This window comes from Haliotis rufescens, unplaced genomic scaffold (genome assembly GCF_023055435.1).
Source record: "Haliotis rufescens isolate VD_foot unplaced genomic scaffold, xgHalRufe1.0.p SCAF_103, whole genome shotgun sequence".
Lineage (NCBI taxonomy): Eukaryota > Metazoa > Mollusca > Gastropoda > Lepetellida > Haliotidae > Haliotis > Haliotis rufescens.
In genome coordinates, this window is record NW_025963784.1 from 437,320 (window position 1) to 453,231 (window position 15,912).

A 15,912-nucleotide genomic window follows, 5' to 3' on the forward strand; every position below is an offset into this window, starting at 1 on the left:
TATTTCTTATAATTCTTTCATTCCGAGTGTACCATTGCATGTCCACCCTACCATGAACATGGGCAAGACTCGAAAGATATTTTGCAGTAATTGTATATTTTTTTGTGATAACATATGATTTGTCTATGCCATGATTGCGTATTCAGTATGCTAGAAGTTGTCACTTGCAATTGTGCGCACGAAGCGACCATATGCTGCAATGGGTTTCAATTGAGTAAAAGCCAGTAACCCCATTGATCATAATGCTATTCGTTTTCAATATGCAGTTACAAAAGCAGATATTGCACATGAACATATTCGTCTTGCTACATATTATTTTATGAATTGAAAATCTGGTTGTCAGAGAGGGGTCTTTAGAATTTCTTAGTTCCAAGTTCATGATACCAATTCACTAATATTTCTGTTACTGCATCATATCCATCTTATGTGAAGCACGTGTTTCTTGATATCTTGATCGTACACCGGAAAGGCATTTGTTGTGAACTTTCAGGAAAATTTGACAAACTACACGTGGATCTTAATGCCAGTGAACATGCCACGTAATCAACATTGGGTGCTACTGGTGGCTAATGTCAAGGATGGAACAGTGGGCGTGGTTAATTCTAAACCCTCCTTAATTGTGGAGGACTAGGTTGTACAACACTGGAGGTAGGTGGACAGAACAGTGGGCGTGGTCAATTCTAAACCCGCCTTATATGTAGAACACCCATTTGTACAACACTAGAGGTAGATACAAAAAAAGAGGACGTGTGGCTGCACATTATAAATGTTAAAACCAAGCTATCCAATTTGAAATGTTGAAATGTTGATTTGTCAAAAACAAACATGAATGTAAATAAGATCCATCGAAAAATGTTCGATACACCCACATTTGTAGCTTTTACTTTTGGGTAGAAGATATAGAACAACTTGTTCACAGGGTTACCCAGTTCCCCAAATGGGTACACTATGTAAATGATTTAAACGCCATAAATACAGTTATGTCACTCATTCATTTAAACAATAACATCTGTATTTGCTAACATTAAACCTAATGATGGACAAAGCAGGAGAGAACATCAGAAATGCCAGGACCGGATATTTTAGGCACTGCTGTATTAACCTTCTGCTCTACCTTTAATTTAACACCAGTCCACATGAGTTGAAGATGTTATCGCCATCGAGTAATATACATGTATTCCTCAGGCTCTTTGTAAACCACTTGAAATCTACGTCTAAGGAAAGGAGAAAGTCATGGATGAAGAAACAGTACCCAGTGATAGAACAGTCAGATGGACACAGCTGTGGAATATTCGTTCTGATGGTAGGTTGGTTTGAAGCTAGGCAACATGTGTCTCAATAACCACGTATGAACGATACCTTTTCATTTCTAACTTTCATATTCTCAGGCTGCTGATGCAATTTTGTCGGAGAAGTCTCCAGGCATCACGAGGAACTGTCACGTTGAGAAATACAGGCTGTATGTGCTTCAGAGGATACTACAATATGCCAAGGACAAGGGAGATATGCAAGGTGGAGGTAATCACATGATGGCAGTTGATGGACAGGGTAATGTCAGAAACGAAATTCAAACTGTAACGCTGGAGACAAGAGATGTACTGGAAAATAGCTGTACAATATCAACAGAGCAAGGAGGTCCAACTATTCATGAAGAGGATGGACATGAAACACATGAAGGAACCGACTCTGCTGTCGCCAGTGATGAAAGTATGCATTCTGGAGATCATTACTATGTTACGTAATTGTAAGGCGTTACGCAAGGTATTTTAGATCTACATGTGCAATGTTGTACACTGCTTTCTTACAAACGTTATTTGTTTTCACAGATACAGAGAACTATCCATGTTTGGATCAGCACCTGTTGGATAAGCAGAAGATGGCGTGCTTGTTAGTGGTTGCTTTGGCGGAGAATAACCTGGAGGAGAGGATGCTATGGGCAAGGTCTGACACAGGGACTCGCGTGGAAAGAGAAACCTACAAAAAATATATTGTTTGGGCACTCAAGGTTTTTGACATCAATGAAAAAGAATACACTGAAAATATGATGAAACCTATTTTATCTCAATTGGCGAAATGCTGTCTCCATCATGAAGCAGGCTCATATAGAATAAGAAATCATGAAGTAGCAATAAAGCTAAGAGAAATACTGCTACGTGATGTGGGACAGTTGGTTGAAAGGATGGATATCGAGTTCATATTTCGTTATGTGACATTTAGAGGTGATCGAACCGAAGCGGAACAACTAGATGTGCCTTTAAAAATCGAATTGAAACATGATGATCTGCATATTGTAGCGAAGCGGTTTCTTGCAGCTGTACATGGCAGAAAGTTTGCCTTTGTGTGCATGCATTCCCTATTCCAGGTAGAGACATTTGTTGATATGGTTTGGGAGAATATCTTGCATAATCTGAACAAGGACAGATCGGAACTGTTGAAAGTATTGTCAAAAAAGGACATTATATATGGATATTCCTTTCTGTTTTGGGCGAGCATCACAGACAACTCGAATTTGCTGAAGAAAGCATTGAACAGTGTTCAGTTTATGGTAAAGAACAGACAGGAAGCTTTGTTTGGAAGTTGCTTTGGGAACAGTTTAGCCAACTTCGATTACTTGTGTTCCAAAAATAACTGGCAGTTGGATACATTGTGTATGACGCTACCCGAACTCCCAAGACCTCTTATCATTAAACTGCAGTTGGCAGTTGCAGTTGATCTGGGAGTAAAGTTTGGTAAATGTTCACTTTTGGACATTGCCTGTATGGGTGGGTTGTCTGCAGTGGCTTCCAGATTGTCACATTTGATAAAGATGAGCAAGAACAGGAACAGGTCAAGAAAGAATACATATGTACATTATGCATCCTTGTGCCTAAAGGGCAAAGATACCATGGATACAATTACAAAAATTGGAAAACTGAATGTCAATATAAAAGGCCCTGAAGGATCAACACCTTTACATTACGCATGTGCAGTTGGAAATGTTAGCATTGTAAGCTATCTGTTACAGGAAGTAGTGGACATCAGTGAGCAAAACAAGAAGGGTGAAACTGGGCTTCATTTAGCATGTATATATGGAAATGCAGAAGTTGTTACAAAGTTATTACAGAACAAGGGAATAATTCATTTGAAAGATAATGCTGGCCGCACACCTCTACATCGTGCAGCCTGGCAGGGAGATCGGGTGGTTGTGGAGGTGTTATTACAGAACAAGGCAAATGTGGATGAGAAACGTCAAAATGGCAGCACACCTCTACATGATGCATCCGGGCAGGGACATCGGGTGGTTGTGGAGGTGTTATTAAAGAACAAGGCAAATGTGGATGAGAAAGATAAAGAAGGCAGCACACCTCTAAATGATGCAGCCTACCAGGGACATAGGGAGGTTGTGGAGGTGTTATTACAGAACAAGGCAAATGTGGATGAGAAAGATAAGGAAGGCCGCACACCTCTACATCATGCAGCATACCAGGGACATCGGATGGTTGTGGAGGTGTTATTACAGAACAAGGCAAATGTGGATGAGAAACGTCAAGATGGCAGCACACCTCTACATCATGCAGCCTACCAGGGACATAGAGAGGTTGTGGATGTGTTATTACAGAACAAGGCAAATGTGGATGAGAAACGTAATGATGGCAGCACACCTCTACATCATGCAGCCTACGATGGACATAGAGAGGTTGTAGAGGAGTTATTACAGAACAAGGCAAATGTGGATGAGAAAGATAAGGAAGGCCGCACACCTCTACATCATGCAGCCTACCAGGGACATCGGGTGGTTGTGGAGGTGTTATTACAGAACAAGGCAAATGTGCATGAGAAACGTAATGATGGCAGCACACCTCTACATCATGCAGCCTACGATGGACATAGAGAGGTTGTGGATGTGTTATTACAGAACAAGGCAAATGTGGATGAGAAAGATAAGGAAGGCCGCTCACCTCTACATCATGCAGCCTGGCAGGGACATCGGATGGTTGTGGAGGTGTTATTACAGAACAAGGCAAATGTGGATGAGAAACGTCAAGAAGGCAGCACACCTCTACATCATGCAGCCTACCAGGGACATCGGGAGGTTGTGGAGGTGTTATTACAGAACAAGGCAAATGTGGATGAGAAAGATAAGGAAGGCCGCACACCTCTACATCATGCAGCCAGCCAGGGACATAGGGAGGTTGTGGAGGTGTTATTACAGAACAAGGCAAATGTGGATGAGAAAGATAAGGAAGGCCGCACACCTCTACATCATGCAGCCAGGCAGGGACATAGGGAGGTTGTGGAGGTGTTATTACAGAACAAGGCAAATGTGGATGAGAAAGATAAGGAAGGCCGCACACCTCTACATTATGCAGCCAGCCAGGGACATAGGGAGGTTGTGGAGGTGTTATTACAGAACAAGGCAAATGTGGATGAGAAACGTCAAGATGGCAGCACACCTCTACATGATGCAGCCTGGCAGGGACATAGAGAGGTTGTGGATGTGTTATTACAGAACAAGGCAAATGTGGATGAGAAAGATAAGGAAGGCCGCACACCTCTACATGATTCAGCCTACGAGGGACATAGAGAGGTTGTGGAGGTGTTATTACAGAACAAGGCAAATGTGGATGAGAAAAATAAGGAAGGCCGCACACCTCTACATAATGCAGCATACCAGGGACATCGGGTGGTTGTGGAGGTGTTATTACAGAACAAGGCAAATGTGCATGAGAAACGTAATGATGGCAGCACACCTCTAAATGATGCAGCCTACGAGGGACATAGAGAGGTTGTGGAGGTGTTATTACAGAACAAGGCAAATGTGGATGAGAAAGATAAGGAAGGCCGCTCACCTCTACATGATGCAGCCTGGCAGGGACATCGGATGGTTGTGGAGGTGTTATTACAGAACAAGGCAAATGTGGATGAGAAACGTCAAGAAGGCAGCACACCTCTACATCATGCAGCCTACCAGGGACATCGGGAGGTTGTGGATGTGTTATTACAGAACAAGGCAAATGTGGATGAGAAAGATAAGGAAGTCCGCACACCTCTACATCATGCAGCCAGCCAGGGACATAGGGAGGTTGTGGAGGTGTTATTACAGAACAAGGCAAATGTGGATGAGATAGATAAGGAAGGCCGCACACCTCTACATCATGCAGCCAGCCAGGGACATAGGGAGGTTGTGGAGGTGTTATTACAGAACAAGGCAAATGTGGATGAGAAAGATAAGGAAGGCCGCACACCTCTACATTATGCAGCCAGCCAGGGACATAGGGAGGTTGTGGAGGTGTTATTACAGAACAAGGCAAATGTGGATGAGAAACGTCAAGATGGCAGCACACCTGTACATAATGCAGCCTACGAGGGACATAGAGAGGTTGTGGATGTGTTATTACAGAACAAGGCAAATGTGGATGAGAAAGATAAGGAAGGCCGCACACCTCTACATGATTCAGCCTACGAGGGACATAGAGAGGTTGTGGAGGTGTTATTACAGAACAAGGCAAATGTGGATGAGAAAAATAAGGAAGGCCGCACACCTCTACATAATGCAGCATACCAGGGACATCGGATGGCTGTGGAGGTGTTATTACAGAACAAGGCAAATGTGGATGAGAAACGTCAAGATGGCAGCACACCTCTACATGATGCAGCCTACGAGGGACATAGAGAGGTTGTGGATGTGTTATTACAGAACAAGGCAAATGTGGATGAGAAAGATAAGGAAGGCAGCACACCTCTAAATGATGCAGCCTACCAGGGACATAGGGTGGTTGTGGAGGTGTTATTACAGAACAAGGCAAATGTGGATGAGAAAGATAAGGAAGGCCGCACACCTCTACATCATGCAGCCTGGCAGGGACATCGGGTGGTTGTGGATGTGTTATTACAGAACAAGGCAAATGTGGATGAGAAAGATAAGGAAGGCCGCACACCTCTACATAATGCAGCCTACCAGGGACATTGGAAGGTTGTGGAGGTGTTATTACAGAACAAGGCAAATGTGGATGAGAAAGATAAGGAAGGCTGCACACCTCTACATCATGCAGCCTGGCAGGGATACAGGGAGGTTGTGGAGGTGTTATTACAGAACAAGGCAAATGTTTATGAGAAAGACGATAAAGAAGAAACTGCTTTACAAAAAGCAGAGGCACAACATCACGATGATATTGGAAGGATTATTTCTGAGGGAACAAATATACATGACCTGACAACCAACCATGGTACAATTACAGATAGGTAAGAGCAATGTGGAAATGATGCTTGAGTTGACAGCCCAAACACATATATTGTATACGCTGTTTTGCAGAACAGTTTGGAAACCTCAAATAACCATATGAGACCTCGAAGAGGACAGTACCATCAGACATATATCAAAATATCTATTTCAGCTAAAAAAGAATATGGACAGAGCATTTCTACAAGGCCCCCGAAACAACATACTAAAAGTCCCAAATCAATCAATCAAATATGTGATGAGAGACCAACAGTGTATTGATATTCCATGTCTGTCCATGTCTTGGAGGTCATCTTGGATTTTTGGGCCAGTCAGTTAGTGTGACAAGTTTTATGCAAATAAGTCCCAGCACACTGTTTCAGACAGTTGTTTCATCTTGAGTTTTGTAGATTTGTCAATAGTCGAAAACGATCAATAGTTGTGAATATCTTTTTAGAAACATAATATGGTTATATTGCAACACAACACATGCTGTTTTTTCCTAAAAACATTGAACCTCATCTGAAATATGGAAAATATCATTGACAGTTGGTTGCCATATTGGATTATGTAAATTAGACATATTTCCCAAACTGGGATTGCTTGGGACTTTAAGTATGTTGTTTTGGGGACCTTGTAGAAATGGATTGTGGTGAAATCAACTCTATTGCTATTTGTTCCAAGTGAAACCTTATTTTCCATGGCCTACATATGTCAATTGGGACTTTGCAAAAACGCTGACATTATGTTAACCAATATTTGAACTTAATAAGGCTTCACTGTGTATAATATTGAATGATTCGTTGGTTTACGTTCATGAATATGTGGGGCTTCCATTTAGTTTGGAGTCTTTTTCATTAGATACGAATTTTGAATGCGCTGGAGGCTTTTACATCTTGATTTTGTATTATATGTCACAATAGCATCACTATTTTGATTAAGTCCTATTTTCTCTGAAATGTTGCGTCAAGTGCATGTGATATTGTTTCAGGGTGACAACCGATGGCCAGTTTCTTATGAAATCATCGTCACTCCCACACGGAAGCTACAACAATGGCGGTTGGCTTACATCCACACCACTAACATCAACGTGCCCTGTGAACCACACATCAGTAGAATTGCCAGGGGTTTATGTTCCGAGTCGACTAGGACAGTCAGTTTCCACAGACAGACAAAGTGTTTTGGAACAGAGATACATCACCTTGCAGTCATCCCAAACATATCATATAGACGGAAATCTTAACAACCTCCATACAGATCCTGCACGCATGGAGATACGTTCACCCAATCAAAGATCAGAAACCATATATGGAAACTGCAGTCATGTTCCCACCTATGTCCATGCTCCAGTAGTTGGTGACACATTGCCCAGTTCAGATACCACTAGTAATTCTGAGAATACCATCATTCACTACACTGAGTCTGGGGAAAAGATAGACCTGCAGCAGTTCTAAAAGTGGTCTAGAAAGGAGTTATCATTGTTATTATGGTGTCCAGTGTTACAGTATACATATACAGTTTTACAACCTCCATTCGGAGTCAGTCGTCCGAATTTGGTTTGCAGAAAATAACGAGTTATTTGTCATTTGTGTCGATGTAGCATTGATGTTTCGGTAAGCATATCAATTCCATAAAAAAACAAAAAATTTACTCTACAAATGCTAGGACTAGGCTAACTTCAAGACGACAAAATCCTTTATGTTGCTTAGAGGATTACATAATAGATCCTTTCAAATGTTCCTAACTGGACATATGCACATTTCAGTGTGTACCGAACTTTCCTGAGGCATTGTTTTAAGTTGAATTGAGTGAGTGTGTGAGTTGGATTTAACGCTGCTTTTAACAGTATTCCAATAATATCACGGCGTGTCAGCTTAATGTGGGAGGAAAGCCCGAAGTGATGGAGGTCTCAGGCGTTTACCACTTCGGTGAAACCCAAGAGCACGGGTATGGGGCTGACAAACCTAGAAACATAAACTGGGCGAACCTGGATTCGAATCCACGATCATAGGTGTCTGGCGTGCCCGAGGGACGCAACTCTGCACAGCGAATCGCGGCGCCTTAGACGCCTGTGCCACCCGTACCCCCGTGTTATGTTGAAATTAGTGGGAGTGATTTGTGTCGATGTAGTTTTGACGTTTCTGTATGCATTTCGATTCCATAAAAAAACCATTGTACCCATTGTACAAACCCATTGTACAAATTCTAGGAACATGGCGAACTTTAATGTTTAGAAGATTACATAACAGTTTCTTACAAATGTTTATAACTGGACATATGCAGATTTCAGTGTGTTCCGAACTTTCTTAAAGCAAAGTGTTTTGTTGAAATTAGTTGGAGTGAGTACAAATTGACGTACACAATGCAGCTACATGTCGCTGTGTAAAATATGTACTTGCAGGAACACGTGGGTTTCTTTCTATCATAGTCGGTATTGTCACTTTGATTTGTTTCTGCACCATTTCCAGTGTCAGACTTGTGAAGTCTCACACCCAATACGAAGCCATGTAACCTGTTGTACATGCAATATAGACTTTAAAGTATGTTCACGGTGACCTCATATTCAGGAATATAATGATTGTTTTATTTCCAAGCAATTTATCCAATTAAGATCAAATAGTATTCTTTGAGCTGTGTCCCTTAAACAAATACAGACTAGTCATGGGCAAAACCAACCAGTATTACATTCTTCCATGATATCTGACATATTCTTATGTAGCATATTATGTGATAGATCACTGAACGAATCCCCGTAAGATATCGTTTTTATTACAAACTGTGTATCTGAAAACGTAGTTGAGGAGCAAAAGATGTTGGAAGCACTATTGTACTAACATTCATGGTGTAATTAATATACTTTTATCATCAGATAACTCTTGTTAGTGCTGCATTAGTTAAATGGCCTGTTATGTATTGCCCATAGTTGACCCATTGTATAACCCCTTTGTGACTGTAGACCTACAATTATGTTTTTCAATAGAAGTTGTTTTTTATTCATTTGTATTTTGTGCTGATTTACTGATTTGGCAATATAGTTTGAACCGTTTTCTAAGTTAACCTTCGCGTTTCAATTCGGAAATCCCCTCGTAACACTGTGCCATACAGTATAAACGTATAGCAACGATTAATTTTAATTTCTAAAATGACACCAGTTTCATTCATGTGACAAACATATGAAAATCCTTATGATATTATGCAGACGTACATATACAGTCGAACCCCGATGTCTTGAACTTGGATGTGCCGATTCCAAGAGTCCAGGCGAAATCACAGTCCAAAATCTTACCATATTTTTCGTATTGTTACCTGAATGCTCGATGGTCCCCAGGAGTTCGAGGCAATTGGGTCCGATTGTTCCTTTATGTGTATACATCTGAATATGTATACAGGTAGAAAAAGGTGCTTATCCAAACGCAGTGAAATCACACAGACAGCCATACCAGTGCAGCGTGTATTACAATCAGAATCAATCACAAACTATATTCATGCACTATCCTGATCTAAATATACACTTTCCCTGTGAAAAAGACAAATAAGTGTCTTTGTTTATTATAATCAAATAAAGAAAATAGGCAAAACCAAATCAAAACAAACTAACAATTGAATGAAGTTATCCAGGTTACATGGCCTAAATAAGCATCATGTTTTGCAAGCACAATACATGTGTGATGATGGAGCCTAGAATTGTCATCATACACCATTGCATTTGTAAATACCTTGCTCTGAAATAAAGTGGGCTAGACCGCCTCCATTGTCTTATGGATAGAGTATCAGACAGAATTATTTCGTATGTGTGTCCATGAGGCCAATAGCACAATGACATTTTGTTGTAAAACAATCCGTCGTGAAGCAACACTTGTATACTGATTAGATTGTAGCTAAATATGGTGTACACAGTTTTATTTATATTCAATGTGTTATTCTTCTTTCAAATATCTTATAAAAAACAAACTGCATGTCTGAAGAATATGGCTATTATTGCTGTCCATTAACTGTAAAAATTTTCTTTGTGATGGATATATATAATAATAGTTAGGCAGGTATTTGATTCTTATATCCTCATATACTGGACATATAAATAAAACATGGTATTAATTTTCTTGGTTATATTTGCAGAAAGGACACATCGATATTAAAACATCATTATCTTTGGAGTGTCTGTATAACCGTATATTGAGGGTATGTATACCACACCTGAACTTCGTTAAGCATCTGCGTAAAGGGAGAGTATCTGCCCAGTAACGTTAAAATGTGGTGGTCTTCTTACCCCGCCTGGCGCTCAGCATTAAGGGGATAAGACTAGTCAACTTGTGGTCAGTATACTGTGTGAGAGTGGGGTAGTCATGTTAAAACTTCGGCATGGTGTATCAGTGGCTTGTTCTGTAAAAACGACATGAGCAGACACACATACATATACACACACGCGTGCATGCACGTCACTTCATATAAGTGCAATATTCTTGAACGCAACATTAAACCTCAAACCTCATGTTGCCTTGCTCACCTCTACAGAGAATGAATCAAATAAGGGAAAAAAAATAATGTATGGTTATTTATGCTCGGCAAATGTATACTGAATATTGTTTGTGAAGTCAGGTCTGAAGATTTTCGGTGTACGAGTGGCCCAGTCGTCTCAGGCGCCGCCTTTTGCTGTGCAGAGTTGCGTCCCTTTGGCACGCCAGAAACCTGTGATTTTGGTTTCCAATCCCGGTTCGACCCGGCCAGATTACGTTTCTAGGTTTGTTAGCACCATATCCGTGCTCTTGGGTTTCACCGAAGTGGTAAACGTCTGAGACATTCATCACTTGGGCTTTCCTCTCACATTAAGCTGTCACGCCGTGATATAACTGGAATAATATCGTAAGCCGTACTGCCACCGCCGTTATAAACATTATCCTGTCTTGTATCCAGTCAACAAAGTCAGTTGTAGACAATGCCAGGGATAGAAAAGGTTGAATAATGCATACCACATTTACGGTAGCTGGTCAAAGGGAGGCAACCCTGTTTTCAGATATTATGTTAGCATTTGATACGGAAGTTATCCTGACGAAACCTGGATACTGTGGGTAAAAAGCTGACAGGCGTATTGTCAATAGAGGCATCACCTGTAGTTGTTCGTACTGGGCTTAAATGACTTTGTGTCTGAATGTGGCAAATGTACGTAATAATGACGCAAGGTATAATGAAATGAAGTGCACTGATGTTTGAACGGCTTTAAATGTTCTGTTTTGTGTTGAACTCATTTTCCAGAATTGAAATAGTATTTTCCTGTTTTAAATCATACCATGAAGCAAATTTGTTCTTCACCTCATGTACATGAAATTTTGATCTTTTGATCACCACAACCATAGTACCTGTTACCTATTGTTCAGGTTGTGAGAAAGGGAGAGAAAACGTATACGCTTACTTATGCTATGTCTAGTGATATAAACAGAGGGACGGTTTGAATATTTGAAACGATGTACAATATGAAGGTTGTATAGCACTGTGATCGAACTACGAATTACGAATATGTTCTGATTACTGACTGAATAATCAGTTTTTTATTCAATTTAATTTAGAAAGTATGTGCATTTCTGAGTAATTAATCATTGCTATCACTGTGAGGTGGAGGTATTTGAATTCGTCAGAGATGTTTGTATGGATAAGAGCGACAAAACCTTTTGCATAATCACAAGAAATCTCTGTGGTAAGCAGACTCCATTTTACGATCATGACTTTATTAAAAGCATCACTATGAACTGTCATTATTTACGGGAGATATTTCAAATGTAAAATCGAATCCGTAGCATTCTAAATTCAATAAATATAAAATGTCAACGCCAGAGAATAACCAGTCTTGGATATCCACCGAAACAGATTCCATTGGGCGTAAACGGCAAAATAGGGGAGAAAACTATAGGAATGGATTACGAAAAATCACTGATGACACCACGTCTTGTGAAAGTGCACGCATGTCCTGCCCAACAGGTAGCAGCCGCCATTGGTACAATCTGACTCCACGTGTTCTTGGGGTAAACTTGCAAATGCAGAAAACACAAAGAAACAGTGATTTGATAAATATATTTACTGATCGCTGTAAAGTAGAGGTGAGATTACAATATCTCTGAACAAGGTAAAAATGTATGACGATATGCCCACCGTTTACTGATCGCTGTAAAGTAGAGGTGAGATTACAATATCTCTGAAGAAGGTAAAAAGGTATGACGATAGTCATGTTCGAAATGATAAAAACAAAGTTTCATTTCTTGTAATATTTCTCCGCCTTAGGTGCAATTACACTGACAAGGAGGGCCGTCACTGCAGGATGTTGAGAATGTCCTCCCATTCGATCGTGCATCTCTCTTTACATGTCCATAGTGCTTTGACCAGGTCCAGATAGGTGGCCGAACTGCCATTCAAATGCTTCCATTTAGTGAGCATAATCAAGATCTGCATATACATTGAACATGGGTGTGCAACTCTGCCCTGTTGGATAGCCACAACGCTGAGCCCAAGTTCAATCCCGACGTGCTCAAATCCCATCCCGATATGTCTCGCAACAAGTCCGAGATGTCGTGGAGTTACATGAGTCTTCAGTCTCTCGTTCACACGGCGTGTTGAACCTACACAGAAATCTGTATTACTTGATGAAACACCAATTCTACTACAAAGGCTCACATCAACAGGTTTCTTTCTGTTTTGTGTGATTGACATGTGGTATCGAATTAACCTTTATTTATCTCCAATGCTCATCGATATTCGAAATAAGCAATACAAATTGACAGAAAAAGAAGTTGCACATATCCTCCCATATACATATATGTCATCATAATAACGATTAAAATATGTTGAAAGTTTATGCTGAACACAAGGCATATATTACCAAATTTCTGAAATGAAATCTTCAAATTATGATAAAGAATGTCGCACAAAATTATCAATTTAATGGGCAGTTATAGTAAACGCACCTCTGCTTATGATCTGTTGGATGTAATACTCGATCAGCCCTTTGCTTGACTGGTGCATTCTCTAGAACGAAAAACACACACTATCAGTTGTATGTTGAGATGATATGCTGTAGTATTTCCTGAAAGGCGTTGAACTCAAATACAGTATTATTCTACAGGTGGGATCAAACTTCCCCACTATAACACTTAATATGGGATGATAAACTTCCACACAATAATACTGAATATGGAATGATAAACAAAGACAATGTCTGCCGGAACAGGAGTGAGTATATAAAGACTTTGAACCGTATGTTCGTTACCTTATATCCACTATTAAGCATATATACAGAATGCCACACGTGTAGTGTTAAATGATGTGTACATATATTACTACCATTATTGCACCTTAATGAACATATCTAAAAGGGCGTTATTAAGACGTACCTGCCACTGAAGTCCGGAGAAGCACGAGGAAATATTCCCCATGCTGCCTATACATATACACCACTCTGTGTGTTCAACTGGTATGACTAAATCAAAAACTCTAAGCTATATGTGAGCATTGCGGGAAGCCCCGGCACGAGAGGGGACACAACGTCTCACTCTCTCTCTCGCAATAGCTTCAACCAAAGATTCAGGAATTTCGGATTTTCGGATTTCAAAACTGATATAAAGGCGGAGTTTGGCAAAATGGTGTGTATGTGAAAGAGATTATAATAGACCTATATGGGGTTTTATACCTCTTATTGTGCATTTTAAGTTTGTTGTCAAATACTATGACCAACAATAATAAAGAAATAACATCACAGCAGTGTTGATAATTGACGTGTGGTCACAAAAGCAAGATGCGGGTAAGTATGCCGCTTACACATGTAGATAAGAGAGCAGTGACAGCTTCACTGATATGCCTTTCTCCACTACGTCCAGCTGTTCAGTCAATAACCAAGCCAGCCCTTTCAAGGTGTCATGACTTATATGTTAGTCTTGCAACGAAGACAATAGACATGGGAATATTGTCACAAAAATAGTCTTTTAAAAAGGATAATAGGTCTCAATCTAAATAAGTATCTAGAAATCATGACAATATCTTTGATAATGCAAGACAAAACTAAATACATGTTGTGTACAAAAGCTTTGGTACATTGTGGGTACTGGGTGACCTGGTCAACGTGTAGGATATATGTGGGCGTTATTTTGGCATGGATATGGAATACCGGCTAGCATAATTAGGTAGCGTGTTTAAGGAACATATTGCTGTCTACAGCTATTTTCTATATATTTTAGGCTTTGTAAACTGCAATCAGCAGCCTAAAAACTGAAAGAACAAGACCATAGAATGGATCAGAACTTGATGTTAGACGTGTCAGCAATACGAAAATGTCAATGATTGGACTATAATCATGATTGGATCTTCTTCAGCTGTAGTCAAGTCGTCCACACGGACAGACGGACACACTATCATACCTCTTCCAAATGTCCACTGCAAGGTCCACGTATCATGAATTTTGTTGACAATAATTTCACATACATTCTAATCGTTGACTTTCTACGCCTTGTAAAACATCTTTCAAACGCAGGTAATGTGATGATCAACAACATTTCTATTAACAGTTCGTTCGTTACATCCATTTCAGTTTCCGGAATTTCAGATGGCTAATGACAGAAGAACCCAATTAGTTATCACTTGCCCATTCTTCCCCGTGAGGGGCGGTAGGGTAGTCCAGTGGTTACAGTGTTCGCTCGTCACGCCTTAGACCCGGGTTCGAATCCTCACATGGGTTCAATGTGTGAAGCCCATTTCTGGTGCCCACCGCCGTGATATTGCTAAAATATTGCTAAAAGCTGCGTAAACATTACACCTTCACTCATTCTCTCTTCCCCGTGTACATATGAGTGACGAGTTGTTTCGAAGGACGGATGGATAATTAGCAGTTGCTCAACTTTAATGTCTCTCTGGGATGATAATTGTAATAATGTGGTCTCCAGCTAGAGCTGCACTACATCGTTTCTATTGCTGTTGATATGTAGAATATCTGTGAAACAACTGAACATGTATGTTAAGCTAGGGCAGATAAAATGTGTAGCTCTGAAGCCCAGATGACAGTAAATCATGCATGCTGACGGTATCTTATATAATTAGTGTGAAACGTAGCATGCAGAAAATGTAATCTTCGATTCGCTGATGTTATTATTCAGTCGCTCAGGAAAGATAAATTTCGTTGCACAGACCAAACCTAAGCACCCACCCATCGCCAGCTACACAGAATTATAATTCTACTACATTTGTTACATGTAGGTTACAGTCAACGTCGCATATCATATCACACACGAGGTGAAGAAACGATATATATATCCTGTTACTATATATGACATTTGTTCCTTTCTGAATACCAGCTTATCATCAGTTGGTGTGTGGCATTGTAAAGGAATGACATTTGGAAACACACGTACTTGACCTCATGGAATACAATTCTTCAATTACGTCATCTTTAAATAAAACCCTTTCTGTAATTGGAATAGATCTCGACTAAACGCACATCATAAGCATGTGTTCAATGTGTTCAACTTCAGTGAAAGCAAAAGAAAACGCTGAACACAAATAAAATCATTGTACCGCTCTGTGCCGGTCAGTGGTGGTTAATATGGAAGGATGGGTTATCTTTCGTGCCAATTCTCGGGAAAGAGCAAAAGACTCAAACACATTCCTTGGTGTGTGGAACTCAAAGGTTGTAGACTTGTAAACATTTTTGATAGCCGTTAATATATAACAGTAATCGCATC

The 15,912-nt window shown here is 40.2% G+C and overlaps 2 protein-coding genes across 2 annotated transcripts; both read left to right on the top strand.

Annotated features, from left to right (window-relative positions):
• LOC125377895 (serine/threonine-protein phosphatase 6 regulatory ankyrin repeat subunit B-like) lies at positions 1-4,303 on the top strand (the record flags this gene model as incomplete). The annotated part of the gene is made up of 5 exons (XM_048391979.1): positions 1-648; positions 1,186-1,303; positions 1,389-1,707; positions 1,827-3,355; positions 3,395-4,303. Coding segments are annotated over exons 2-5 (2,823 nt in total), but the record flags the coding sequence as incomplete, so codon positions are not given.
• Positions 4,304-4,321: 18 nt separating this feature from the next.
• Positions 4,322-6,157, top strand: LOC125377896 (ankyrin repeat domain-containing protein 50-like; the record flags this gene model as incomplete). The annotated part of the gene is made up of 3 exons (XM_048391980.1): positions 4,322-5,062; positions 5,180-5,702; positions 6,099-6,157. Coding segments are annotated over 3 exons (1,323 nt in total), but the record flags the coding sequence as incomplete, so codon positions are not given.
• Between the last annotated feature and the right edge of the window lie 9,755 nt (positions 6,158-15,912).